We start from the raw sequence: 26,941 nt of genomic DNA on the forward strand, positions 1-26,941 counted from the left end.
CCAAACTCAGAACATTTAAAATAAAATGCACGACTGGGGTCGCACACGTACTTGCTCTTGCAGTTCAAAGCACTTTTATGTTAGTCTCCTTGTAGATTTAAAAAGCTGGATTTAAATTTTAAAAAAGTTGACATTGGGTAAGAGCCGGCATTTAGGGCAAAATTTTGTTAAATGAAAAAAATTTTTTTTGTTATTTGACTTTTTTGAGAAAAAATAAAAATGCAGTTTTATTGCCACTGCTTTAAATATTACGTATACAAAGTTTAATCAAAATCGTTAGAGCCGTTTTTGAGAAATTCGTAATATCGTATTTTTTCGTATGGGAGGTATACGTTCTAAACGAGATATAAAAAAACAAAAAAAAAAACAACTTTCAGAATTCCATAAAAATCATCTGTACCAAATTGGAAGAAAATCCATCCACCCGTTTAGGCTGTGGAAATGTGTACAGATGGACGCACAGACGCACGGACGCACGGATGCACGGACGGAATTGCGGGACCCACTTTTTCGGAATTCTCCATCATCGTAATGTTGGTTTTGATTAAAACCTCAATTTTTTTTTCGACACGAAACCAATACTTGCCCTATAGATACGGTGACCATATTTCTGGAAGCCAAACCCGGGACGGATAAAAAATTCGTTGGATCGCTTTGAAAATATTGATTTTTCAAAAAAAATTTAAATTTTTTTTAAATGAGTTTTCATAATTTTTCCTTTTTTTGATATCAAGATTTCCTAAACGATTTTATGGGAGCGTTTTTGTTGAAATCGTTTAAGTCGTTTACGAAATCAGAAATCAAGAAAATGGTTTTTTAATAATGTCTGTTAATAACTTCTAAAAAAATATTTTTTTAATCAAAATCGGGAGAGCTGTTTTTTAACATTTTTATTTAAATGGTTTTGAAATTGTATGAACTTTAACACACCATGTCCTTAAAAGTTTTGAAACTTATCTGTGTTCTTTACTCTTCCATATGTTGTTCTTTATTCGAAATTTTTTCTGGTGTACTAACCTGACAAACAGAAGCTGGAACTAAATAATTGAGGAACATTTAAAAAAAACTAAAGCCTAGTCTAGAGGCAAAACGAAAATTTTCATACAAAACCAGCACAACGAAAATTTTGCCTTTCGTTGCACAGTACGCAGCTTAGGCAACAAAATTCTTACCTGTGCTAGAATTTATGGAGAGTTTTTAATCGTTTTTTTTTTTTTACTTTGGAGACTTAGAAAATTTTTCGTTTTGCTTCAGCAGCGTACTAGAAAAATTTTAATTTCCAACCACTGTTTTCTTGTTTTCCGTACAAAGTATTTTAAATATTGAATACAAAAATCAGAGAATGTGCAAATACGGGACTATCACGGGACAAATTACAAAATACGGGACACTTATACGTCCCGGGTTTCTTAAATAAAAACCCGGGACAAGCTGTAGAAATACGGGACAGTCCCGGGTAAACCGGGACGGATGGTCACCGTACCTATAGAGCAAGTAAAAAGTGGATAGATTTTGTCAAAATAAAACAAATAAATTAATTTAATTCAATAAAATGCACGTCTTGGTCTTATAGTAGCAGTTGCTCAGAATCTACATATATACTGTTTTTTTGAACATTTATAAATTAATAATTCTAATTAAATCTTTTAAACAAATTTTTAGAAAAAAAACATAAATTTGCTATTATATTGCGAAAAAATCGTTATAAAAGGTTTTGACCTCCAAATAAAAGGCAGTATGCCATTTGATTTCTTATGTAAAAAAGAATTTAAAGAACCACATCAAGTGGATCATCATTAGTGATCCACATGTGAGGTGGTTTGCCTGGTTGAACTCAGAAAGCCTAGATAAGCCTTCCGTCCCTGGGTTGCATATTTGAAAAAGAACCAACAACAACTTAAAGGTTCTTAGACCAATCTACATTATTTCTTTTATTTAATATAGTTTTTATAATGCATGGTAAAATTTTATTTTCACTTACAGGCATTTTAAGTACCCTTAAGTTTGAACAGGGCCGGTTTTAGGGGGGGACAGCAGGGGCCGTCACGTGCAAGAATTGAGAGGCCCCCCCAATTTTTTTTCCATTTTACTTTTCCAACGGCGCTCGGAAGGACAATGGTGTCCAAAATCTTCGTTCATCTTTGAAGAACAAGGCGCCCCCATTTGTTTTTTGCCAAGGAGCCTTTATATTTAAATCACTAAATAAAAGCTGGTAATATGGAGATGGAGTGTGTTTCTTTATTTTTCAGGATATGGAAAAGAATAGACCGACGAGACGAAATAGTTTATGAAGAATATCCAGACTGTAATGAATAAAGAAACAGAACTGGATAGAAAAGAATATCAATCAGATATTTACAGTCATATTTATGTGTCAAAACAAAATTTATATGTATTCACGAAATGGGTTATTTGTAAAATATTGTAAATACTTTAAAGAATTAAATATGTATGAAGATTTAAATTTTTATTGCAAATAGGTGCAACGTAAGCATTCTTAAACTTTCGGTATTTATTATTCTTATTGTCCACAATTTTCATTTATTTCAAACTAGACGCGAGACCTACTCCCGATCTCATTTTTCAATTCTTGTAAAATTGACAGCTCCTCCATTTCTCATAAAAACTACGTTTGTGTGTGAGAATTGAAAAATATGTCGTTTTCGATTAACCGTCCGGAAGTGTACGAAATCAATGAGAAGCATACTGAAAGAGAATTTCTCTTCTTGATTTCAAACCAGAATTCACTCAAAATCACTGATAGCCCAGGGAAATTAGTAATTTAAATCGCATTTTTCGCGGGACAAAATTTTTTTCATGGAATGTGTTCGGGTGGTTGTCCTTATCATAAAAGTCAATTTGTTGGGAAAATTGGAGGTTGGGAACAGCCGCCATCTTGGAAAAGAGATTGGTAGCGTTTTTATTGAATAGCTCCATTGTTATTCATTTTAACAGAAAATGACAAAGGTAGGACTTATTAACAATAAAATTATCTAAACAATGATATACAAAACAATTCCGTGAGTTGATTAAATAAAATTTTATAGTTGGTCAAAGTGCGGGTTTGTTTCGCAAGGTTGGGACAAAATGACATTTTTTCATATATCTGACGAACTTTTGATTTGTTTGGATAATTCTTCAAGAATGAATTATAGTACTTATAATTACCTATAAAATGAGCCCACAATCGTTATTGTAACCATCGTATTGTAGAAGTAATCTAACTCCGAAACTCTCCATGTACTAGTCAAAAGTGAGAAAAAAGCTAGTTTTTTGCTAGTAGGCCGAGAAAATTTTGGGAGTAGAGGTATAACCAAAATATAAGTACGCAGTTTTGTTGCCATACTCGTGTTAATGTCGATTTCAAAGGTCAGACAACTCTAATTTTGGGCTTTATACGGTTTTTGGGGGGTTAAATAACGTAAGGTTTCTAGTTAACGTGAATGGGCTAAATTTATACTATTTGAAATTATAAATATACAAGCTGATTCCCTATTATTTTTCCTAAATCTAGACACCCCAATCTTGAGGATGTGACCAATAGAACTCAAGATATAAGCCGTTTATACGATTATGTTTTAGAGGCTTTTTTGTTTCGATTTTTGTTTGTTTATTTGAATTGAAAAGCCTGATATGGTTAGTTAAAAAACCTTACATCGTGAGTTCTATTAACCCCATAGCCGAGATTAAGGTGTCCAGATTTAGGAAAAATAATAGAGCATCAGCTTGTATATTTATAATTTCAAATAGTATAAATTTAGCCCATTCACGTTAACTGGAAAACTTACGTTATTTAACCCCCCAAAAACCGTATAAAGCCCAAAATTAGAGTTGTCAGACCTTTGAAATCGACATTAACACGAGTATGGCAGCAAAACTGCGTACTTATATTTTGGTTATACCTCTACTCCTAAAATTTTCTCGGCCTACTAGCAAAAAACTAGCTTTTTTCTCACTTTTGACTAGTACATGGAGAGTTTCGGAGTTAGATTACTTCTACAATACGATGGTTACAATAACGATTGTGGGCTCATTTTATAGGTAATTATAAGTAATATAATTCATTCTTGAAGAATTATCCAAACAAATCAAAAGTTCGTCAGATATATGAAAAAATGTCATTTTGTCCCAACCTTGCGAAACAAACCCGCACTTTGACCAACTATAAAATTTTATTTAATCAACTCACGGAATTGTTTTGTATATCATTGTTTAGATAATTTTATTGTTAATAAGTCCTACCTTTGTCATTTTCTGTTAAAATGAATAACAATGGAGCTATTCAATAAAAACGCTACCAATCTCTTTTCCAAGATGGCGGCTGTTCCCAACCTCCAATTTTCCCAACAAATTGACTTTTATGATAAGGACAACCACCCGAACACATTCCATGAAAAAAATTTTGTCCCGCGAAAAATGCGATTTCATGCCCATATTTTGACTAATATGATATTTATGTCGTTTTCGATTGGTTCCACTTAAGGATTCACTCATTCTGAGATCCAATAAAACAGTCTGAATCGCTTCTACTCAATTCTGAAATTTTATATCTGTATATTGGTGAATAATCAAATAAATTGTTTTAATTTTTATTTTTTTTTTTTTTAGTGGCGCCACGTGCAATCTTGCCCAGGGGCGCTGGTAGTGCTTTAACCAGACTGAACTGAAACATACAGTAGATACTCTAAAAACATCTGTTCGAGTTAATTTTAATTGTTAACAGGCTTGTTTTGCTATTGTTTCATGGTTCCACTAAACCAAAATCAAAAGTATGTACTTTGATATCTTTCAAAGACCGAGCACCGAGGGCGTAGTTAGTTCACTCCGTTCGTTTGTACTGTGTCTCTGTCTACCTGGACTTATATACTTTAGGGATGTCTTTGGTAGAAGTATTCCTAGTTGATTATCCCAAAACACTTTGCATGCACGCTCTTTTATAAAATTTTAATGTCTGATTAAAATTTGAGTTTTCCAATGAATGTGAGTATGCTAAAAAAAGATTTTAATTTCTTGAGTTATATTGATTGCATCATGAAGATTGATATCTTCATGCTTAGGGGAAATGTCAAAGCATCAATTCTTGTATTTAGAATATGAAACAGTGTGAGTTTAGCCTATTCATACGAATTGGAATACTCACGTTTTTAACCCCCTGAAAAACAATATAAGGCAATGATTCAAAGCTGCAAGACTTTTGAATTTGTAAAGAGAACGCATAATGCTACAAAACTGCATACTCAAATTTTGGTTATATGATGGTATCAAATTCATAACTAACCATGTAATGTGGCAAATATAAACAATAATTAGAATCTAATTAGACCTTTGGACCACATGTTTATTTCTTGTAGTTTTTCTTAGTTCTAAAAATTGAAAAGTCACGATTTGTATCTATGCATATTATTATTTTCATAAGCCTTCACCATGTAATTACTTCGCCTTTAACCTCATCTCATCACATTATTATTTGTAACCTTAATGATTGATGATTAAAAATTAGCTTTTTATAATTTGAATTTATTGTATTATTTACAATCTAACGATATTTTTTTCAAGAAAAAAATCTTTTTTTAAATAAATATCTTAAGAACTAACAAGTGATAAGGAGATAGCTAAAGTTCATCGAAAATTTTATGAGAGAGACTTCAGATGGTTTCATCTTTCTTATCAATTTAAAAAAAAAAAACTTATTTATTGAAAGTATAGTGATGGACACATAATTAAAAAAAAAAGACTGAATGCAGTATAAACAAAACTTTGTTACCTTTATTTAACTTCCTCTCAATAGAACTACTTTAAAATTCTAAGTTAGAGTCATAATTTGATTTAACATGGCTAAGATAAAAACTGAGATTTTGATGTGCTTTTAAACTTGATTTAAAGTCTTATTAAATTCGTGTCATTTTAAATGTCAATTTCTTAAGACAACCTTGAAAAAAAAAACCAATTAAACTTAAAATTCAAATTATTTAAATTCGGCAAGTTGCTATAGCTTAAACATATCTACTTTGTGAATTTTATTAAGACAAACAAACCATGGTACCATTTAGAGACACAAATTCACATAAATCACGTAGTCATATTAATATTATTATTTATATGAACGTTTTTTTACCACCCACCAAAAGAAGAAAAAATATTTTATTTTGTATTTATTCAGAGAGAAGTGTGTTTACCTCTTGTTATTGTCAACAATATAATTAATATATTTTTAATACATTGTTTAATTTGAAAGAAGAATATCTACCAAAATAATAGAAATTTATTCAATATTTTCCATAACAATGAATACACATGACTAAAGTATTAATTTAATTAATGATCTTTCTCTAAAATTTTGTATAGAAGAAAACTATACGACTTCAAACCCTGGCATTTGCAAAATTAAATTCAATAGATGTCATGATCTTTTTGGGCAAAAAGTCGTTTTGGCTGCGGGGTGATTTATCTAAAGGCAGTGTACCATTGAATTAATTTGCAGTAAACTCGAGTGGTGTATAGTGTGTTAGTAATATAATGTTCCCTTCAGTGCTGTCACCACGCATCGCAGCAAATGACAATATTTACAGAATTATATAGTTTCCATTGTACACAAGTTGCGTCTACGGACATAAAGTAGGAGTTTATTTTTCTATTTTTGCATGTTATGCACAGCTGAATTAAATTTCATATTAATGTTTGGTTATTAACATGTATGTAAATTTATTTGGTTTGCATAATCATAGCTAAAAGTTAAGCAATTTCATTGAATGTATGGTGTAGTTTAAAATTTAGGAGGTTTAGACGGATGCATCAATAATGTACTATATGCACATGAAAGAGTTTAATTTAAGTTTTGAGTATAGCCTTAATCATTTTTTTAATATGTACGTGCAATCTCTAAGTTATTTAATTTAAAAAGTTTTTAAAAAAAGTTCACTGTGGTGTATACGTAACAATTTTTTTTTTTTTTTTTTTTGAAAATTTGTTGATTTCACTGGTCGGCAAAAAACAAAAAAAAGTCGAGAGCAAGAAATGTGAAAATTGATCTTAATTGACTTTAGTGCGCTGAGTTCAAAACTGTTTACAGATTTATTCTATCACGTCTAGTTTTTGAGCTACACTAATCACTATTTTCGCTATAAACTCCCAAAAACTAATTTTTTAATTAAGTTCTTTTTGATGTTTAGTCAAAAATATATATTTTTCCGTAATATGTTGCTTTTTTAAGTCTAAATCAAAAGACGCAAACTATAATTTGGTTCAAAAAACCATTCATTACTTTGGAAAAAACAAGCAAGATTTTGAGGTATTTATTATAAATATCTTTTTTCAATACCTTCGAGAAAAAACAATAATTTTGAAAAAATAAGGAGATACCTTAAGGACATTTTAATATGGCGTTTCGAGATTGCATATGTAGTTTTGCAAAAAAAAAAAACTTAACGGTGATTTAATTTGACGTCAAATGTGCCTACCCAAAAAACGCGTTTTTAACCTGTTAATATTCAAATATTTCAAAAACGTGATGTGCCAGTGAAATTTTGACTTCGGATTCGAACTCAGCACACAAAAATCCTTTAGAAAAGTAGGGTTTGCTTCCTGCTCTATTTTCGTTGCCGACCAGTGTTTTCTTTTATGTTCAATCATTTTTATAGATCAACAAGTCAAACATTTAACAGTGGAAATTGAAATTCATAAAGTCTTAGAACTATAATTTTTTCCCGCCAAAAAAAAAACAAAAACTAAAATATCCAAACGTAAGCTGTAATGATCTTTTGAAAACAAGTCAATTTGGTTGCTAATGTTTATTTTTTTAACTTTATATAATATTTAAATTATTACTAGAACAAATTTTCTGAGAAAATATAAAGGAAGAAACAATTTCCAGTCTTAAAAAAATCAACAAAATAGTTTTGTTATTACTTTAATACTAGTAAACTTGTTTTTTTTTTTTTTATTTGTTATTCTTTTATGCTTTCCAATTTATGCGTGATGACGCTAAATAAGCAAATTTAACAAATATTAGTGTTTAAAAATTCAATATCAAGGCTAAATGAGGACTATAGGTGATTCAACAGAAAACTCCAGCATAACTTGTTTTTGTAATTTTTCTTGTTCTGACGTACTATGAATTTTGTTAATGTTTTTTTTTTATAAAAAAAATTACTTTAAACAAAAACAACAATTTGCATAACTTTTCGATTTTATTTTATAATTTATCTTACTACAGAACATCTTTTATAATAGCTGATTTAAATTGTTTTTGATAAGAAAAATCAAAATTTTTAACATGTTAAGAAATCAGTTGAGCCACCTTCAAGCAATGATTACAATTTCGTTGCATTTGCTGTACTGATATGCAGGCGCCATTTAATTTATGTAGATACTTATTCAAAAAAGCCTGTTTATTTAATTTTTTTTTTCAATGCTTGACTGTGACAACGTTACGAAAGTATCACTTACTCAAGGAAAAACACAGCTGATACAACCCGAATAACATAATCACCTGCCTTCGTTTCCTATCGATAATATATTTTTAATTACAGGGTGTAATCTACAGTTAAAAATTGTTAAGTTTTTAATACAATCATTTTAACATTTCTTTCTTGCCATTGGGTTAAAGATAGGTAAGAAGGTTGGTATGTAAGTCAAACTAAAATCTTCCACCACTTATTAGCTGGAAGAATGAAAGGTTTAAACTAAATTCTTTTCCTAGTTCTGTTGTTCGTTCTTGTATACTTACTTTATTTCAAGCTTAGTTAATCCAAGCTTAATTGATCTAAATTTTGTTTTAATGTTTCAAATCATAGTTTTCTTAGTTTCGTTAATTAGGGCCAATTTATTCTCTCTCCATTACATTTAAAGTCCTCATGTTTAATTAGAAAACTGTCAAACCGCTTACAAATTTTTAAATTTCCTGTTTTAAATGGCGACTTTAAATTTAATAGAGCGTGAATAAATTAGGCCTTATAGTTTTTCATTTTCCTCAGTTTTTTAATAAAAATCTTCTAACCGTTGGACAGTTGAACTTTTGTAAATATCATGGGCATTTATAAAAATAATCAATATAAAAGAAGAGAAGAGACAGTCTACAACCAATGACTAAAATAAAATTACTCCAAAGATATGTACACCTATTTACAACTTAAAAATAAACACCCTGTATTTATTTGATGCTGTGTTGTATATCCAGTTTAAAATTCATGAGATAAATTAAATTAATATTGACATGAAGATTATGTCTTACGTCAGGGGTAAACTTCATTTCAAGTAGCTCTGAATTTATTTATTTATTAGTTAATCGGATCAATTTAAATATAATATTTGGGTTAACGTGTATTTAAATATAAGTACGTTTGCATGTTTATTTAATTTAAAATTATTTGCATTTTTTAAATACTTTCAATGAAGTTGTTATTTTCAGAATGAAAGTCTATAAAAAAAAGGACGACTCATAAGAAAATAAAATTAAACATTTTTATCGAACTGGATTTGTGCTTGTAGTACAAGGTTAAATGAAAGTTATAAAATAACTTTTGACTTGGAATTGCAGGGATGACATTTTTAAAGTTAAAAACTCAATAAAAAGAATCGAAGTGGTATAAAGGTACCTATATTAATTGTTGGAAAAAAGTGATGGTTCAGTCGAAAAATACATGTCCCAATGAAACTAAACGACCTGCTAAATTGGGCTTACAGCAATGTTGCCTAAGAGTATTCATATATGACCCTAATTTATATGAGTATTATTTCATTTTACTTATAGTAATCAGCTCATTTCGACACTTAAATGACCTCTTAGGAACAATTAGTATTTGAGTCCGAAATCCATCCATTTGTTATTGTTTTATTTTAAAAAGTTTTTTTTATACGCACAGATTTCGTACACAATTGCAAAACTAGATTTCATATTCTATTTGAAGTGGAAAATCTGAGATTTTTACACAAAAATCTCAAAAGCAAATAGAAAACGACATGAGACTTTTTCAATGAAATTTGTCTTATATATGTTCCCCCAACGTAACCCATACAAAAGTGGCTATTTGTCCTTTAAAACATTTTGATAAATACAAAAAAATATCTGTAAATTAAGTGGTTTTCAACTTAACCACTTTTATTTATATTTTAAATAAAAATCAGACAAGACTAACAAGCAGCTATAAATATTTTTAGCGATCACTGATTCAGTCAGTCTTAGTAATCTACAACCTATTCACACTTAATTTATTTACGCCCTTTGCTAGTTTGAACTTTATATTAAAAATAATAATTATACCCATTAGGTTAGAGGTTAGAAATTACTAGACAAAATATGTTAGAGTTGAGAATTGTTATAGAGTTCTTCTAGTTCCATTTTGTTCTAAATTATCTTTATTGTTTTTTTCTTATCTTTACAACAATATAATCTTAGATCAATACATAAATTAGTATCAACACTTTGCAAGCTACTTACAAAATTGATAAATAAATAAAAATAAAAACACTTCCATTCATTAAGACTCGTTGAAGTCAAACAGTGAAAACCCCCATATAATCAAAACTGATTTCTCGGAACTAACATTTTGCCATGACTTAGTTGTTTAAGTTCCGTGATAATTAATTCAAAGTACATACTTTAGTATTTACATGTGCATTGTGCAGGGTGTTACATTTATCTATTATATCGCGAAGAGCATTTTTATCATCTGTTACTTTAAACCATTAGGCAACTAATCGTGTTCTTTTGATTATTTCTTCTAAGGATCTTATTAATTTGTGGAGATAGGCTGGTTTTGTGTCGCTAGAAAATGAATGGTGTTTTTGTGAGTTTTCTTACATTTTGATATAGTTCGAATCGAACAGACAGATTGGTAATGGTCCGAACACAGCATTTATATTTTGTGTTCAGCCAACTGTTTGCACCATTTCCTTTTAAAAAAAAATAATGAATTACATCAAACTACTTCTGTAAGATTTTATAATGAAAATCATCAATATCAGAAAAAAAAACACCCTGTTTATTAATCACTTTTGTACACACAAATACACACTTAAATATCATACAAACCATCCTCATTACCAGATACAAATCGTTTAGAGTTCGATAGTTAAGTGCTAAGTGATGCTAAGTAGTTAGATGGTGAGTAACTCTGCCTAGCCTTTTCAACTAATAGAATGTTCAATTTTTTTTGTTTGTTTATTATTGTTTGCATAAGTGATGTAAATCGAGCAACAACTTTTTTATAATCGAATCTAATTTAGTAAACACAATTAGTAACACACTGCTATGAATTAATATTTTTTAATTGATAAATAATTAAACGGTGCTACTGGTTTTGTTTGTTTATAAATTAATTCAATTGAGTTCTTATTGTGTTTGAAAAAAAAAAACTTTTTTTATTGCAACACGTTTAGTCATACTTGTTATGTATGAGTAATTACTTAAGGTCGCAAAAAAACTTGTGAAAGATCAAGAAAAAAATTATTACGTTCACGTGTGGTAAACAAATTAATCTAATATTTAATTTGGAATTTGTTTTGATGAAAAACAAAACACAGATTTGGGATATGTAGTGCCTACACGTGCTTTAAAATTTGTCTTAAAAACGCAACAATCCTGCATAAACATAAGTTTATATCTAAAATACGTGAAGATGAGGCCTTTTAATCACAATTATGAAAATAAAAATGATAGAATGAATATGATAATTAATATATTTAAAGAAACACAATCAAACTGGCAATAAATAAACTTTAATTTTTAATAACACTTCAATTTATTAAAAATAACTTAAGTGTGTAAAGTGAAAAGGCTCATAATCCATTTGTTCAATAATATCCAAAACAACAACAACATTTAAAAGCCTACATCACTTACTTTTATTTGATGTTTAAGTAAAACACTTTACAAAACAAATTTGCAATTTCCTTGCATCATTTCTCTTGAACTCAGCTATATTTACTTTTTTGTATAATTGTGAAGGAGAAATTGAAATCAAAAGTGTTTTTTTTTTTACAAAATGTTGACTTTAAATGTTAACAAAATAAATATTTTTTTATTTTTTTCAAAATTCTGCTAAAACAAAAAAGTCAATATTTGAATCTGGATTCGCTGAATTCTCTCTTTGGTGTGAAGTGTGATGATGATTGATGGTTGAATAACCATTTATAACCTTATCTTAATCATTTTATTAAAGTTCAAAGAAATCTCTCAGGCAATAAAATTGGAAACGTATGCAACACCATCATCTTTTAGGTTAAGAACATTGACTTTTCTCTATTGTCTTTCGAATTTTTCAACCTAAAATCCCATAACTATTTATTCTTTTTCAATTGTTTAATTATGCTGTGAGTAAAATTATTAATAGCAACAATTGTATTATTGTCTTTCTTATATTATCTAGGTAATTACAAAAGCTTTCATTATTGCGTGTACCAACAACAACTAAAAAAAAAAAAAAAACGACAAAAAAAAGTTCGCTACTCAACTCTTTTGTTTATTCATAAAATCGAATACAAACCAACTATACGTCACACAATATTCTTTTTCTTTTTTTTATTATTCTAGAAATAGCTGTGGAATAGTTTATTCTAAATGGAAATTTTATGCAATAATAATAATTTCAGGGTTGAATAGGTTTAAATTTTTTTTTTCAATATATGAGTACAATTTTAGTGCTTTTTTATTATTTATAAAATGGTTTTTGGGGGTATCCCATCGTCTAAGTGTCTATAAGTGACAAAACAAAATTTCAAAATGCGGAAACAAAAATAAATAAACTGGTTTTTGGATTTTCGGGGAATCGAAATTTCCGTTAAATAAAAAAACAAGTTGAATAATATTGATTAAGAATATTATATAATGGGCGATGAATTGCATATTTTTTTTTTTAATTTGAATATTATTTTTAAGTTTTTAATCAAATTTTGAATATTAAAATCACAAAAGTATTTTTTACAAATATTCTAAAATATGAATACCAGACAAGCTGTCTATAATTAATAAATTAAGTCTACCCGGATAAAATGGTTTGATAAAATAACGGAGTTCATCATGATTTGTTCATTAATATTAAACTAAACGAAACTAAATATTTAGGTAAACGCATCACAGTTGGGTTCTAATTGCACATAAAATAACTCATTATTAAGTGTTTTGTCAACAATTCTAGTAAATATCCGCATAACACCTGCTCAATACTTTGAACAATACGTAATGATTACCAACTACAAAAATCCAGTAAATAAAAGTAAAGTAAGACTTAATAGGTACAGTTAAAGTATTTCAAAAATTAGAAATTAATCAACAAATTCGCTTAGATTTTCAAAACAAAAGTTCCACATACACCACAGTGACCTGCTAAAAGTAAAAAAGTTTTATTTTTTTAAAATGATTTCAATTCGATTTGGAACGAAAGTGAAAAAAAATGTAGAATCTACCTTCAATATACCTATGGTCAGTCTTATGCTATATCTACTAACTTAACACAAAACTTAAACTCAGAGTTTTCTACAAACCATTCCTTGGCAGAAAAATTTTAAAATTTGTTAAAACCTCACAACCTGGTAACCATGTTAAAAATTCTCACATCCAAATAAATTCAAAATTTAGATCACGTCGTAGTAATTTTTTTGCCATTTAAAGATGATAAAAGGGGTTTTTTTTCTATATCGGAAATCACATTATTTAATTTTAAATAAGTATCAACTTTATGTAGTAAATGAACTTCCCTACCTACATTAGTATACAGTGTATATCTAGTAAATACAAATATCAAATAACTATATTTACTTCCTTCTAGAACTTAAGTTAGGATAAAGGTCACCAATTCATTAACAACAAAGTATAAGCAACATATCCGTAATTGCCACACACTACTTGAATTTTCTTAATTTTTTTTTTTAATTCGATTCTCGTTAAGTATTCATAGGGGGACGTCTGTATGTTGTGGTGAACAATTACAGAAGTCAGTTGGATTAAATGTGGTTGCTGTTGCTAGATTGGATTGATCAGTGTGCTGGATGATTGATCGGAGCATTGCACGGTTAGCATGTAATTACTACCTTAAAGTCTCTTTCTCTAGATCTCTTCAACAAGTCGAGGTAATTTGTTGTTTACATTATTATTATTGTGGATGGTGATGATGTGGCCTTGACCATGCACATCAATATAAAATTGCATTTAGCCGGTAAATACTATGTTCATACAGAAGCAATACGAACATGGTGGCTGAATAATGATTAAGGGTTCTCATTTTTTTAAATTATTGTTATTAACATCTTTTCGACTTTCAGACATCACAATGACGTAAATGTAAACCAATTGCGTGTAAAATAATGCAAACTTAAATCTGACGCTTATAATAAAGGAGATGATTTCATGCGTGATGAGTGAAACCTTTGAACTGAACTCAACTGGAAAATACCAATTCTGTCCTTGAAACTTGATCCACTAGTGAATTGGTTGCAGTATTGCCATCTTAAATTATAAAAACAATTTTTTTACTTTACTATTGTACTCTCATTTAATACATTTTTTATATATGATTTCTTATTTTTGTTATGATTACATAAAATACAAATTTGCAAAAAAATAAAATAAAATGAAAACTTAAAAAATGAAAAAAAAAAAGAAAAACACTCAGTCCCATAAATCTTCATATTTTCTAACAGCCATGCTGAAGTTTCAAAGTTTGAATAGCTTTCTTAATTTGCGTGCAAGTATTTAAACGCGATGTTATGCCCAACGAAAAGGCTACTCTTAAAATTTCCTTAGCATATTCTTGCAACAAAACAGTCATTTCAACAAGATTATCCACAGCTGTAGCTGCAACAGTTGAATTATCATCTCTTAAACATTGAATGTAAGCATTAACCGCACAGCGATTGACATCAGGTCGTCCTGGATGATGTTTTAAATGACGAATTAGGAGAATATAGGCATTTGAACGAATTTGTGCACTGTGGGAAAATATCAACTCCAAAAGGCGATCAAAAAGCTCACCCAGGAAAGAATATCTCTTCGAGGTGAGACTTTCGATTTCTTGTAATGGTCCCAAAATAGTTTCTTCAGCACTCGAATGTCGTACTAGATTAATGAGGTTCATAAAATGAGGGGAAATTTGTAATTGTCTACTTTGGGGGCCAGCTAGAGCAAACGATGCCGCTCCTCGAGACTCAATATCAAGCTGTGTGGCTTGAGGTTGTGCAACAGCGCCACCACTTCCACTCGCAGATGTTGAAGGTTCTTCATCTTTGTTATCAGTACTATTTTCTTCTAAATCAAATTCTTGCTTAACTTCATCTTCCTTCAATTCACTTCCTGAAGCTTTGTGCTTTAATAATGATAAACCCTGAACAAGTTGATGCAGATGAGCTAAATGACTATTCTTCGCAGCCAATTCTTGAAGAATTCCAGTGTATTGCTCAATAAAACTCAAAGCACTCGATGGATTTGTATTGATATAGGCTTGCAAGAGTTCCACAAGCTTCACTAAAATATGATATGCCTCCTTCGCCCGACTGTGATGCTTAAAGAATGTAAAGTAACACTCCAGAGCTGATTGAAGACCCATTTTATAAACATCATCAAAAAGCATTGGTTGAAGAAGCTCTAGAATTCGAATGACCTGAATGAATCTCTGAATATGATGTTCATCACGAAGAACTCTCAAAGCCATATGAGCTTTGCCATGTAAAAGCGATGAAAGAACACCCAATTGACGAAGGAACAGTGCTGGATGTGAAGCTGCTAGCTTTCTTAGTAGCAACTCAGTGTCAGTGGATAAAGCTTCGTAGTCCTTCTTTGATTGCAAATTTCCCAAACAAGTTATTAAATAGTTGGTAACCTTGTCAGCCTTACATCCTTTCAGACCTTGCAAATTAGAATTATAGACCTCTTGACGTTCATTGTCTTGAAGAAATTTAATTGGAGGATTCATAAGATACATTTGCTGAATGAACTTTAGTTTCAAACCCTCCGGACAAGGATACTCAGTAACAAATTCAATCAAAGCTTGCAGATGGACATAACGTGGTTCCCGAATAACTTTCAAAAGCAAATTCATTCGAGAACTTAGTCTTTCGGCATAGGCATCTGGGCCATTTAGTTCCATTTCTCGTACACCCTCTTGCAGCATATATTCTGTGAATACTTTACCCTCCTCAATGTCCAATTCTAAAATAATTTCTGTTTGATCATGCTTGGAAACAGCCTTATCTCGACCTTGCCACAGTTTAGGATTGTTAATTAATGCCTCAATGAAATTCAACACCGAGTTGCAATCAAAATTCTCTCGATACTTCTCGAGGAGGTAACTAACTGTCTCATAGAGAGTTTCCCAATTAGCCTGATGACACAACAATGATAACAAATAAAATCGAAAATCATCCCGATTCCTCGAGAACATCACTTCAATCTGAAGAACTTTGTCAGCGGTTATAAGTTCAGCATCAACTTCTGACAACCAATCTACAAGAATCCCTCTCCTATCATACCCAATTGTAGTCAAATCACTAGATTTTGGTAAACATTGTAAAGTTGTGATGATTCCATCAACTAAATGTGATGTTTTCTTGCAATCAATCATATCATTGACAAACTTCCTTCCTTCTGATTCCAATTCAGTGACTCCAGCTTTATGAAGAAGCTGTAAGAAGTTTTCTTTTTCGGTATATTTCTGTTCAGGAGCTGCATGAATCTTCTTCGAAAATGATTGCTTCCTAACTTGCAGGATTTGGAGAAGAGTTGCATTATTCAAATTCGGTTGCAAACTTAAATTATGAATGATCTTGTCCATTACATGCAACATAAAGTCATAATCTTGCAATTGAGCAGGGATGTAGGTTAGAAGTGCCCTGAAGAATGTACATGCGTGGGATTTTTGGAATATATTCTGAAAGAAACAAGGTCCACGAGGAGACTCCACAAGTCGCATTAAATGTACCAAAGCCTTGTTGGAGGCATGGATTTGCATATCTCTCTTTGCCTTCGGTGTTGCTCCATCACGTTCCAAGAGTTGATGAATAAGCTTTCTAAATCGATATGTATTTAGTTTGTTCAGATTTGGAGCTCGTAGTACCATTTCAACAATTTCTTCAATTTCCTTGGAACTCTTTGATGAACTAGAGGAAACAGCTTTCTCTGGAATTGGTGCAATAACTTGGAATTGATCCAAATTCACAGATTCCATTGTGTTCACTTGGGTCTTGGGTGGATCTGGAACAGTTTGTGAGTGTGAATGCAATTCCAAAGCCTGTACTGTTATATGTCCATTTTTAGCTCCACGAGCTTGTTGAATCTCAATCAATTGAGCCAGATAGGCCTTGTTTAAGATGGCATTCTTAACTGCATCAAATTGTTCAATAACAGCCCGATCCAACAATGCCAATAGCTTCGACATGGAACTAATTGGTGTACCAAAGTTCTGAACAAACAAAACAATCTGATCAGGAGTCAAATCATACATAGCAGCTTCAACCAGAGTTTCGACGGGACTTCGAATCATCTTCAATTTTAACCAATCTGGAAGCAATTGAACAGCTTCATTGGTTTCTGGTAGATAAGCTTGTGGAACTGGTCGCCCTTGAGGGAACCAGTAGTCAAGAATGGGTATCGAATCGGGTAGAGTTATCGAAGAATGTGTAAGAAGTATAACAAAGGCATGAATGATATTCAAATGCAATGGAAGTTGTGCTCCATCATCAAAATGAACCATCAGCAAATCTGGATATTCTGTCCATTCGTATGGTTCTCGATGTTCTCTAAGTTTTATGATGTAATTGTTAAACATTACAAAGATGCAATTAAGTGTCTGTAAGCGGCACTCATCCAATGCATCCGAGACCTTTCCAGCTAGAGGGGAATCTGGTTGTATCGGAATAATGTGTTGAAACATTGTACTTCTTTCGACAATCAACTGAGCCATGTCCATGACGTGGTCAAGCATATCAGTGACCGGATCATGCAAAGTGTGAGCAGCAATGAATTGAATGTAAACCATAAGAAGTTCCGGATTATTCTCAATCTGACATGCAGCTCGTAGTTGGGGAATAATTGAAGCTCGTGCATGGATGAAATGTGGAACTTGGGGAAGCGAGCATAGAAGCCAATCTTCCTCCTCGTCGGTGGTATTGAAAACTTTCAGAATCATCTTGATTCCACTTAAAGCCGAGACCCTTGACTGCTTCACAGTTGAAGCCAGACGACGAAAGATATAATCCAAAACTTCACAAACAGTTTGCTTTTCAGAATTCGGGTCTTTTACAAGTTGCCTGAGATAGTTTAAGAGCTCTGCATCTCGACTATTTTCCTCACTGATTGTGGCCGAGTTTGAGAGCAAAAACTCACAAAGACATTGAACTGGTAGATGATTAAAGTCTCCTTCACTGTTTTGGACTAAATCTGATAGCCATGGCATCGACTGGGTGGTTCCTTGTCTTTGGATGATATCAAGTAGCAAATCTGGTTTGCGACTTCGACACAACAGGTGACCCAATTTGAGAGTCTTATTTAAATGCCTTAATTGTTCCAGAACTGCAGGAGGTACTCGTCTGGCTGCTCCCATTGGATCCATAAGCATAACTTGGGATATGAGAATGGCATTTTCTTCTGTGATGATTGCTTGAGAGGTTTGAGCTGCTAGATGAGTCTCAAATTCGATGATTTGGTCACGTTCAAGAGTCATAAGCTAAAAGAAACAATCAAAATTAATCTCGAGAATCTCTTTTCAAAATTCTACCTACCTGAAGTTCTTCCTTTGCAACAGGTGTTTCATTTAATTGATTTGTAATGCACATCTCCATAAGCATCTTCATTGTTGGATAGTGTCCCCAGCAAAAAGCTCCAAAAGTCGATGGATTATGAGCAGAAATCATCAACATAATGATCCAAGCTTTCCAATACAACACTGTAATGGCTAATTTTGGTGGTTCATAGTTTTCTGGAAGTTTGATCTTTTCTGGGTGATGATACTCTGCCATGCTGAAGAGGAAATCAATAATGTCAAACTTATTGGCCTCGACAGCTGGACAATCCATGCTTCTGAGTGCTGAAGCTCTTTTAATAGCCAGTACAATTACTTCAATTGTATCAGGAATGGTAAATGGGATCTCTTTTGTTATTCCAATAAGTATAATTCTCAAAAGAGAATCTTCATGAATTGGAGTTTCGGAAACCATTCTTAGCAGAGTTACTCGTTCAGGTTCTGGTGGCCATTGATCGCATTTTGAATACTGTTCGGGACTTTCTAGAAGTAAAATCTTATGCAAAGCTTGACTGTAGTCGAGACCGGGTAACTTGAAAATCACCTGCACTGACTCATACATCCATGAGAGTGCATCCAATTGAATTTGAGACATTTGAGCGTAGAAATTCAAAAGTATTGGATTACTTTTCATATCACGTCCATTTCGTAGAGAAACATTTGCCTCACGGACTTGAGGTGAGACTGTTAGCAACATGCAGAGGCATGTGAGATCTACCATTGAATGGAAAATTCGATCTTTGTATTCGGATTGTTGGATAAGAGGTGTAAGATCTGGGCGGCTGGTGAGGAATGCTTTACAGAATTCTACTATGTTGATGTCGTAGCGGAGCGTTCGCACAAGTTCTCGAAGAAAGACACGCAATGTCCGTAGACAGTCTTCGCGTTGCATTAGAAATTCTTTGTAGATTTCGGCTAGATGACGTGCTGATTGATCCGGTTTAGTTTGGAACATGGCAGCTGTAAAAAAATAAAACAATATAAAATTAACTGTTAACGAATTAACGACTATATTTTGAATTCTAAATGAGAAAATGAAAAAAAGTGCCGATAAAAGCAAAAAACAGGGGCTCTGTAAAAGTGCCTTGGTAATAAGAAGATAATTTGGACAGGAAGTCTAATGAAATAAAAATTCAACGAGTGAGAATACGCATGATAGGTACCTCAAGTACAAAGTCGTTATTATAGCGATTTTTACACACATTTTGATGGCGCCGACAGGTGGAATGACGACCTCAATGAAATTGGGGTGGGCAACTGAGCTACCTAATTTAAGGATCATTCTTAAAAGCTTGTTATAAAATTTTCACTCTTATTTTGCAGAGACGAGTCAACACATGGATCTAATATAATAAGCTCGATTGGCCATACGAGTATCTTCGTTTTGAAAAGTTGTGCAAATTCTTTTTTTCTTAAAAAAAAAAAAACTTTATGCCATGTTCGTAGGCTTAAAGTCAGCGGTTGATAGACAGGGTCTATTTTACAAGCTTTTTTACAACGGTATGTCAATATAGGTTGGCAGAGTCGTCCAAAACTTGTACATGGATACCTGCAGTTTAAAACGGGGAAGAGAGTAATTTAAAACGGAGTCAGTTGTCAGGAAAGGTTGCATGAGCGAAAGCTTATTTTTATTTGCTTTGTACATCGATAGTCTTGTAAACTCCTTATCCAGTGGCATCGAATGCGCTGCTTTAAGCAGACGTAATCATGCTCTGGGTGTCTTCTCCAGATTAATGGCAGCCTACGGTCAACCTTTTTTTTTCATTATTGTAAGATTTGGAATCTATTAGTAAATTGGACAGGAATTAGAAACTCGGTCAACGACCAAAGGTATTTTAATGGCAAATTCGTAGAGGTTTTAAGGAGTTCTTTACAAAAACTTTAAGTATACAGATGCATTTGAAGGGATAGCCGAGTGAAGCATCGTAGAGTAATTGCTTTTGTAATAAAAGAATTGTAATAAAAGAATTGCGCACAGCAACAAATTCTGAGTTTTTGAGGGAGTATCAGATCAATATATTCCCAACTTTAACACAATTTGAATAAAAAAAAATTATTTTTGAGATTAAAATAGCGACACCAAAACCTTTAAAAAACAAAAAGTTGTTTTTTAATTTGACTACTCCTTTAGTCCGTTTGACCAGTAAAGGTCGAGGTTTTAAATAAAGTTCAAAAATAACACCAAAAATCCTTTTTTCTGTGGTATTTTCACTTTATTCAAAAAAAAAACATGATGAGGCCAAAGCGACCTTGCGATTCAGTGTATCGAAATAATTGAGTCGTTATATTTGAATGTGGTATAAGTCACATTTTGTATGCTTTTCAAAAAATGTAATATTTTTTTAATGAAGCAAAACAATTCAACGGATTTTTTTGTAAAAATATAAAGTAGAGTAACTCACACATATAATGGATGCAATATTTGATTAAGAAAAGAGATACGGTTCAAGTGCCGTTAGTTTAAAAGTCAATTTAGTTTTTTTTACATGGACTTATAGTATTTCAAATATAATGACTCATTTGTTGTTGTATTTGTTGTTGAAATAAAATTTACTTCCATTTACTTAAATGCATTATAATATCAAAAAGGCAATATGATACAACGTTCCAATACGAAGTAAGAAAAAAGGTAGGCCCAAAAACTCCTAGAACAAGCAAATGCAAAAATACCAGTATTTAGTTGGCCTCAGGAATGGAAAAATACAAAACCGGGATGCTTGGCGCCGATTTTTGAAGCCAACCCGGCGAACCCCACATGCGGATAATCAGTGTGATCTTGACATCGAGACTATAACAGGGCCGAGAAAAAGGAAGAAGTAGACGGATCATAGGCGGATGGCTTGTGAAAAGCAGATACATGAGAGAGTTAAGATCTCCTCAACGTCGAATTCTTAAAGTGCCAGATATAAGCAGAATGATCTGTTTTTTGTCAGGCATTAGAATAAAGTGCGGAAAAAAAATTACAAAAATGTTTCTATTAGTTTTTGGTGAATGATTTGAAGAATGATTTTATATTGCTTGCGATACACGGCATAACTCGCCAAAATTAAATGTTGAAAAAGTTACATTCTGTCCACTAATTTCCCTTCAGATCCATAAGACTTATTTTATGAAATTAAAATGAAAAGAAAATGTATTAATATTTTTTTTTTTGTATTCCAATACTTACCCAACATTCCCATATTATTCGGATTTCTCGCATTTGAAAGTTCATTCTGAACAACATACTTCAATGTTATCGGCAATATATCAGGTTGCAATTGAATCATCTCTTTTAAACACATCATATACACATTAATCAAAGGTTTCGTCTTCAATCTCATCTTAACCAATGTAGCCAGTACCTCATGATCTTTAATTGTTTGACCAGTTATATTGAAACAAATATAAGTCAATAATTCCTGAGCTGGTTTCATTAACTTCCCATTATGAATCCATAATTCCAATCGAGTTATACACAAAGACCGTACCTCTCCAAAACCAGAGGTGGTACAAAGGAACTTCAAGAAATTCCTAGTATAACAATCTTGTTGTTGTCTTTTGTTCAATTGCTCTTTTATAGCATCCATTACATATTTCTCAACTATGTGACCACTCGAACCATAACGATTTTGCAAAGCACAATCGAGTTTCAAATCACAGGCTTTCAAAGAATCCCCATGCATTGAATTGTCATTTGAATCATCATCAATTGCAATCGTGGCATCTCTTTGAGTAAGAGCCGTCAGTTCCGGTTGGAGCATATTTTTTGGCGGAACTCGAGTCTTAAAAGCCAAACAGATATTCTCAACAAATGGAGCACAATACTCATTATCCGCCCAAACTCTTTCATTGGCCGCATCGTCGATATAAGTTTTAAGAAACATCTCAGGCCAATGGCGTTTATCGTGATATCCTCTAGCCAACAAGTTGCAAGCAACAATGTGAGCCAAAGGATGTGATCGACTCTTAAAAGAATGTTGACTTTCTCTTTTAAGAATCGAAATCAACGCCGAAGTGACAATGTCATTACAAAACAACGACGGACGCAATTTGGCTAAATAAAGTAAAGCCAACGTAAGAACATTATCATTTTTAGTTCTCTGAGAAGATAACAATTTTATTGCTCCACAAACATAACTGACAACAGAATCTGAATCTTGTTGATCTAAAGCAGTATAAACAGTCTCAACCAAGTCAACCGGTTCACATTCGATTGCCAACTGTTCCCATGGTTCTAAAACCGAACTTGAACTACTACTACCTTCTCCCGATAAACGGGGTACATTTCCAATACTTCCACTTAATTTGGGTTTCTTTGCAACATTACCCAATGAAGTGGATGGTTCTCGTTTACGATCTGAGACTCCTTTAACCGCTGACATAACCTTATTTTTGTCATCGCGATTTGTTGTAGATTTTGTGCCCAATGCAAATAGTTCGCTGCCCATGTGTGGAGCACCGATTTTGGGTTTGGGTCCCCTGGACCCACCAATTTTATTGCGGTCCATGGGCGGTGGATAAGTTAATTTCTTTAAATGTTTATTTTCTTTTATTTATGGAGATCAAAATTTTATTTGATAATAAAAACAAAATACGTAGAACTATACAACTTGTCGTGTTGAGAGAAAAATACAAAAACCAAATGAAAAATATTTTGACAGTGATGCGTTCTTTTATTCGACGATGTTAACTATTGTTAACAATAGTTAACTTTCATCGTTCCTAAAGCCTGGTACCGGTACGCTGCTCGCGCTAAATTTTAGCTGAGATAAAATTCCCATACAAGTTATCGATAACTTGTATGGGATCCATTTTATCTCGGCTAAAAATTTTCGATAATTTGTATGGGAGCTAAAATTTAGCGCGAGCAGCGTACCAGGCTTAAATGAGAAAAAAGTTACAAAGTGTAACATCGTGACGTCACAACATCGTTCCTAAATCCAGTGTTGAAGTGTCAAATAGTTACATTTTGTTACTTTTTCCAACTCAGCTTCTGGACTTGAGTTTCAATGTTAATAGGGGGGTTCACATTGACTAACTTACCGGACAGACCAGCCGCCGTTTGGTCTGATCTAATGCTGTTTTGATAGTGTGAACACCCATCCGACGACCTGTCCGGTTTGCCGGATGGTTTTCAAAAAATTTTGATTTTTTGGTGGTCGGACGGACATGTTAGTCAATTGAACGACATGTCTGTCCGGCAGACAGTGATAATCCATTCTCTTGAATTTGAGAGCAGAATAGGTGAAAGATACATTAAAAATAAGATGAAAAATGGGTTTTGATGAAAATTGTCTGATGAGTGTGAACGAAAAATATAATTCAGCCATCAGGCCAAATGACAATCGGTCTGTCCGGTAAGTTGGTCAATGTGAACCCCCCTAATCTGTCAAACACAACTAAATTGGGAAGAGAGGGGATGATGTGAGAAGAGAATTTCTTGTTTGTTTCCATATTTGAAATTATTGAATGCATATTTTTGTTTCAATTTGCTTAGAATTCAATTAAAAAGAATTATTTCAGTAACAAATTAATTTTTTCTTGTTTATTCATTCATAAAATTAATCTCAAAAATTTTTCTTTTGACAGATCAACAAAATGTAACATATAGTCGTTCCTAAATCAAAGTTAACATTTTGTAACAAAAAGTAACAAAAACAAATACAACGATTTTTTTGACATAACAACAATAGTTAACATTGTTCAATAAAAGAACGGACCACAGACGTAAACGTTTAGGAAATCTAGTACAATTTTTTTTTCTAGGGATGGGATTTTTTTCGATACATTTGATAGAGAAAATTGAGTTGGTTATTAAGGGTGTGTAAGCAGATTCGTTTATTTTTTATTTGGTTTGCAAAATATTTAAGGACGGTTTTTTATGAATAGAATTAAAACGAAGAGTTCTACAGAATATTTGTGAAATGTTTGCTGGTAAATTTCTCAGGGCTTAAAACCTGGTACGCAAATCGAGCTAAATTTTAGCCGAGATAAAATTCCCATACAAGTTATCGATAATTTGTATGTAATTCATTTTAGCTCGGCTAATTTTTTTACGATAATTTGTATGGGAGCTAAAAATTAACGTGATCCTGATCTGCGTACCAGGCTTTTATCAATATATTGTTTGAAATAGTGCCAGTATTATCGATGAATTGTATTGAAAATCCAAAGCAGCCTATTGATCCAACAAAACAGAATAGCGCACACACGCGTTTTCATTTTTGAAAAGTTCTGAGCATCCTACTTCACAGGAGCTCAAAGTGTTTGACGTTTTTCTCATTCAGCATACGAATTCAAAGCAAAACAAAGCACTATTTTGCATTGCAGAATTGCAGTATTGTTTTTTATATTAAAACCCAGCAAGCAGATCGAGAATTTTAGCTCCCATACAAATTATCGAAAATATTAAGCTCGATTTGCGTACTACATATCGCTGGCTGAGAATTATAGGGTTGTATGTCAACTCACCTTAGTTTTGAGAAAATCGATCTCAAATTTTTTTAAGGCTGGTTTTTGGATAAAATAGTTACATAGCAGTAAAGTATTGATGCAATCTTATAAAGAACCCTAAAAAAATCATAAAACCATGAAAAAAACATTAATTTCACCACAAAAAAGGATTCTATGAGCATTTTTAAAAAATGACATAGAACCTTTTTATGAAAAAATTTGTAAAAAAATTTGAAAAAGGTTCTATGTTCAACATAGAACCTTATAGTTATAAAGAGCTTACATGTAATAAATTCATTTTATATGAAAAAAGTGACTTCATCGTGAAATAGGCTTTGATTTAATTTAATTTTATTCAAGTTTTGCACAAAACAGTCAAAATCTATTTTAAATAACAGAACAAAATACCACAAATCACGTTGTTCCATTTATAGAAAACAACAATTCCTACTTTTGTTGAATTAGGTACACAGAAAAAAGACATGCTAAAAACATTTAGAATTTGTATTAAATCAATCGGATTTTTGCATGTTTTTTTGCCAGAAAGACAGTCGTCTTAAAACAATCATCTACGGTACAAAATTTATGCCAAAAAGTTTTTTTAATCTTTTTATTTTAATAAGTACATAAAATTAATGAAAAATCATCATTTATCTACACTTAAATTTTCTTAAGAAGAAAATTTTTATTAAAATGAAGTTCACTTTAATTTTAAAAATGTTTAAACAAATTTTACTTATTTTTATTAGAAATCTTATTAATTTAAGAGGATTGGATTTTAGACGAGTATCATCTTGATTCTAAGTTGCTTATTTGTCTCTATGTATATGTATAACGTAAGTAAATTTGCTTCAAGTTAGAAAAAAGTTTAATTCGATGAAACTTTTAATAGAAATAAACTAATATAATTGTAAAGATGAATAACGAAGAGTTCACTACGGTTAGTAGAGTAAAATCTTGACCTTTGAAAAAAAAATACTGAATTTTCCAAATACCACTAGAAATTAGTTAATTTTTTGTTTTTTTTTTTTTTTTGGGTACTAAGGTGACTTCTTTTATTTAAAGTTAAGGAATCTAAGTGTTTCTTTAACTTTTGGTTTATTAATACGAACTATGAAATTCCCAACCTCGATTATGAAAAAAAAGTTTTCAAAAAATCACTTCCAATTCTTGGCACACAAAGAACATTATTTTAATTTAATTATGATGTAAGAATATCTAGGTTATGAATTATTGCAAAAGTTAAGGTTGGATAGTACAAATTTTTTGGTTTAAAGAGTACAGAACGAGATACAAAAATTCTTTGCTGCTAAGCAAAAGCCCGTCCGCTAACTTGATAGTCGATAGTTGATAGTCAAAAACGACGAATTATGGAGCAAAAACGTCGTTTTTGGCTGTCATTTATTGACTATCAAGTTAGCCGACTCCATCCCTGTTGTTCAATACCAGCAAAAACATCAAAAGATCTTTTATTTTTACTTTAGTTAGAAAAAAGATCATTTCCATAAGATTTCATTTTGAAAAATTTGCATAAAAAAGTTTTATGTAACTTAAATCAATGTATTTTTTCGTTTGAAAAAATCAGTAAAAAGGTTCTATGTTGCAATTTGAATAACATAGAACCTTATTATATTAATACATGTATGTGAAATCATGAAAGTTGTATGTCTTTTTTACCTGTGCCGTCGCCATTATTTTTTTTCTATTTTTTTTTTTAATTTTATCTAAAAGCCGTTGAAATTACGAAAATTTTGGTGTATAAAACTCATTTTTTGTATTTT

General features: G+C 31.7%; 1 protein-coding gene and 1 long non-coding RNA gene across 2 annotated transcripts; one reads left to right on the forward strand and one right to left on the reverse strand.

The window, feature by feature from the left end:
- Nucleotides 1-13,675: 13,675 nt before the first annotated feature.
- Nucleotides 13,676-14,599, forward strand: LOC129921340 (uncharacterized). The gene is made up of 2 exons (XR_008773501.1): nt 13,676-14,064; nt 14,257-14,599. It is a non-coding gene; the product is annotated as an uncharacterized LOC129921340 (long non-coding RNA).
- LOC129921339 (integrator complex subunit 1) lies at nt 14,599-23,331 on the reverse strand. The gene is made up of 3 exons (XM_056003139.1): nt 21,895-23,331; nt 18,706-19,685; nt 14,599-18,650 (listed from the first exon to the last, which is right to left on the reverse strand). The coding sequence occupies exons 1-3, from the start codon at nt 23,213-23,215 to the stop codon at nt 14,628-14,630; spliced, it is 6,324 nt and encodes a 2,107-aa protein (XP_055859114.1). The 5' UTR covers nt 23,216-23,331; the 3' UTR covers nt 14,599-14,627.
- Between the last annotated feature and the right edge of the window lie 3,610 nt (nt 23,332-26,941).

The sequence above is a fragment of the Episyrphus balteatus genome, chromosome 1, assembly GCF_945859705.1.
Source record: "Episyrphus balteatus chromosome 1, idEpiBalt1.1, whole genome shotgun sequence".
NCBI classification, from domain to species: domain Eukaryota; kingdom Metazoa; phylum Arthropoda; class Insecta; order Diptera; family Syrphidae; genus Episyrphus; species Episyrphus balteatus.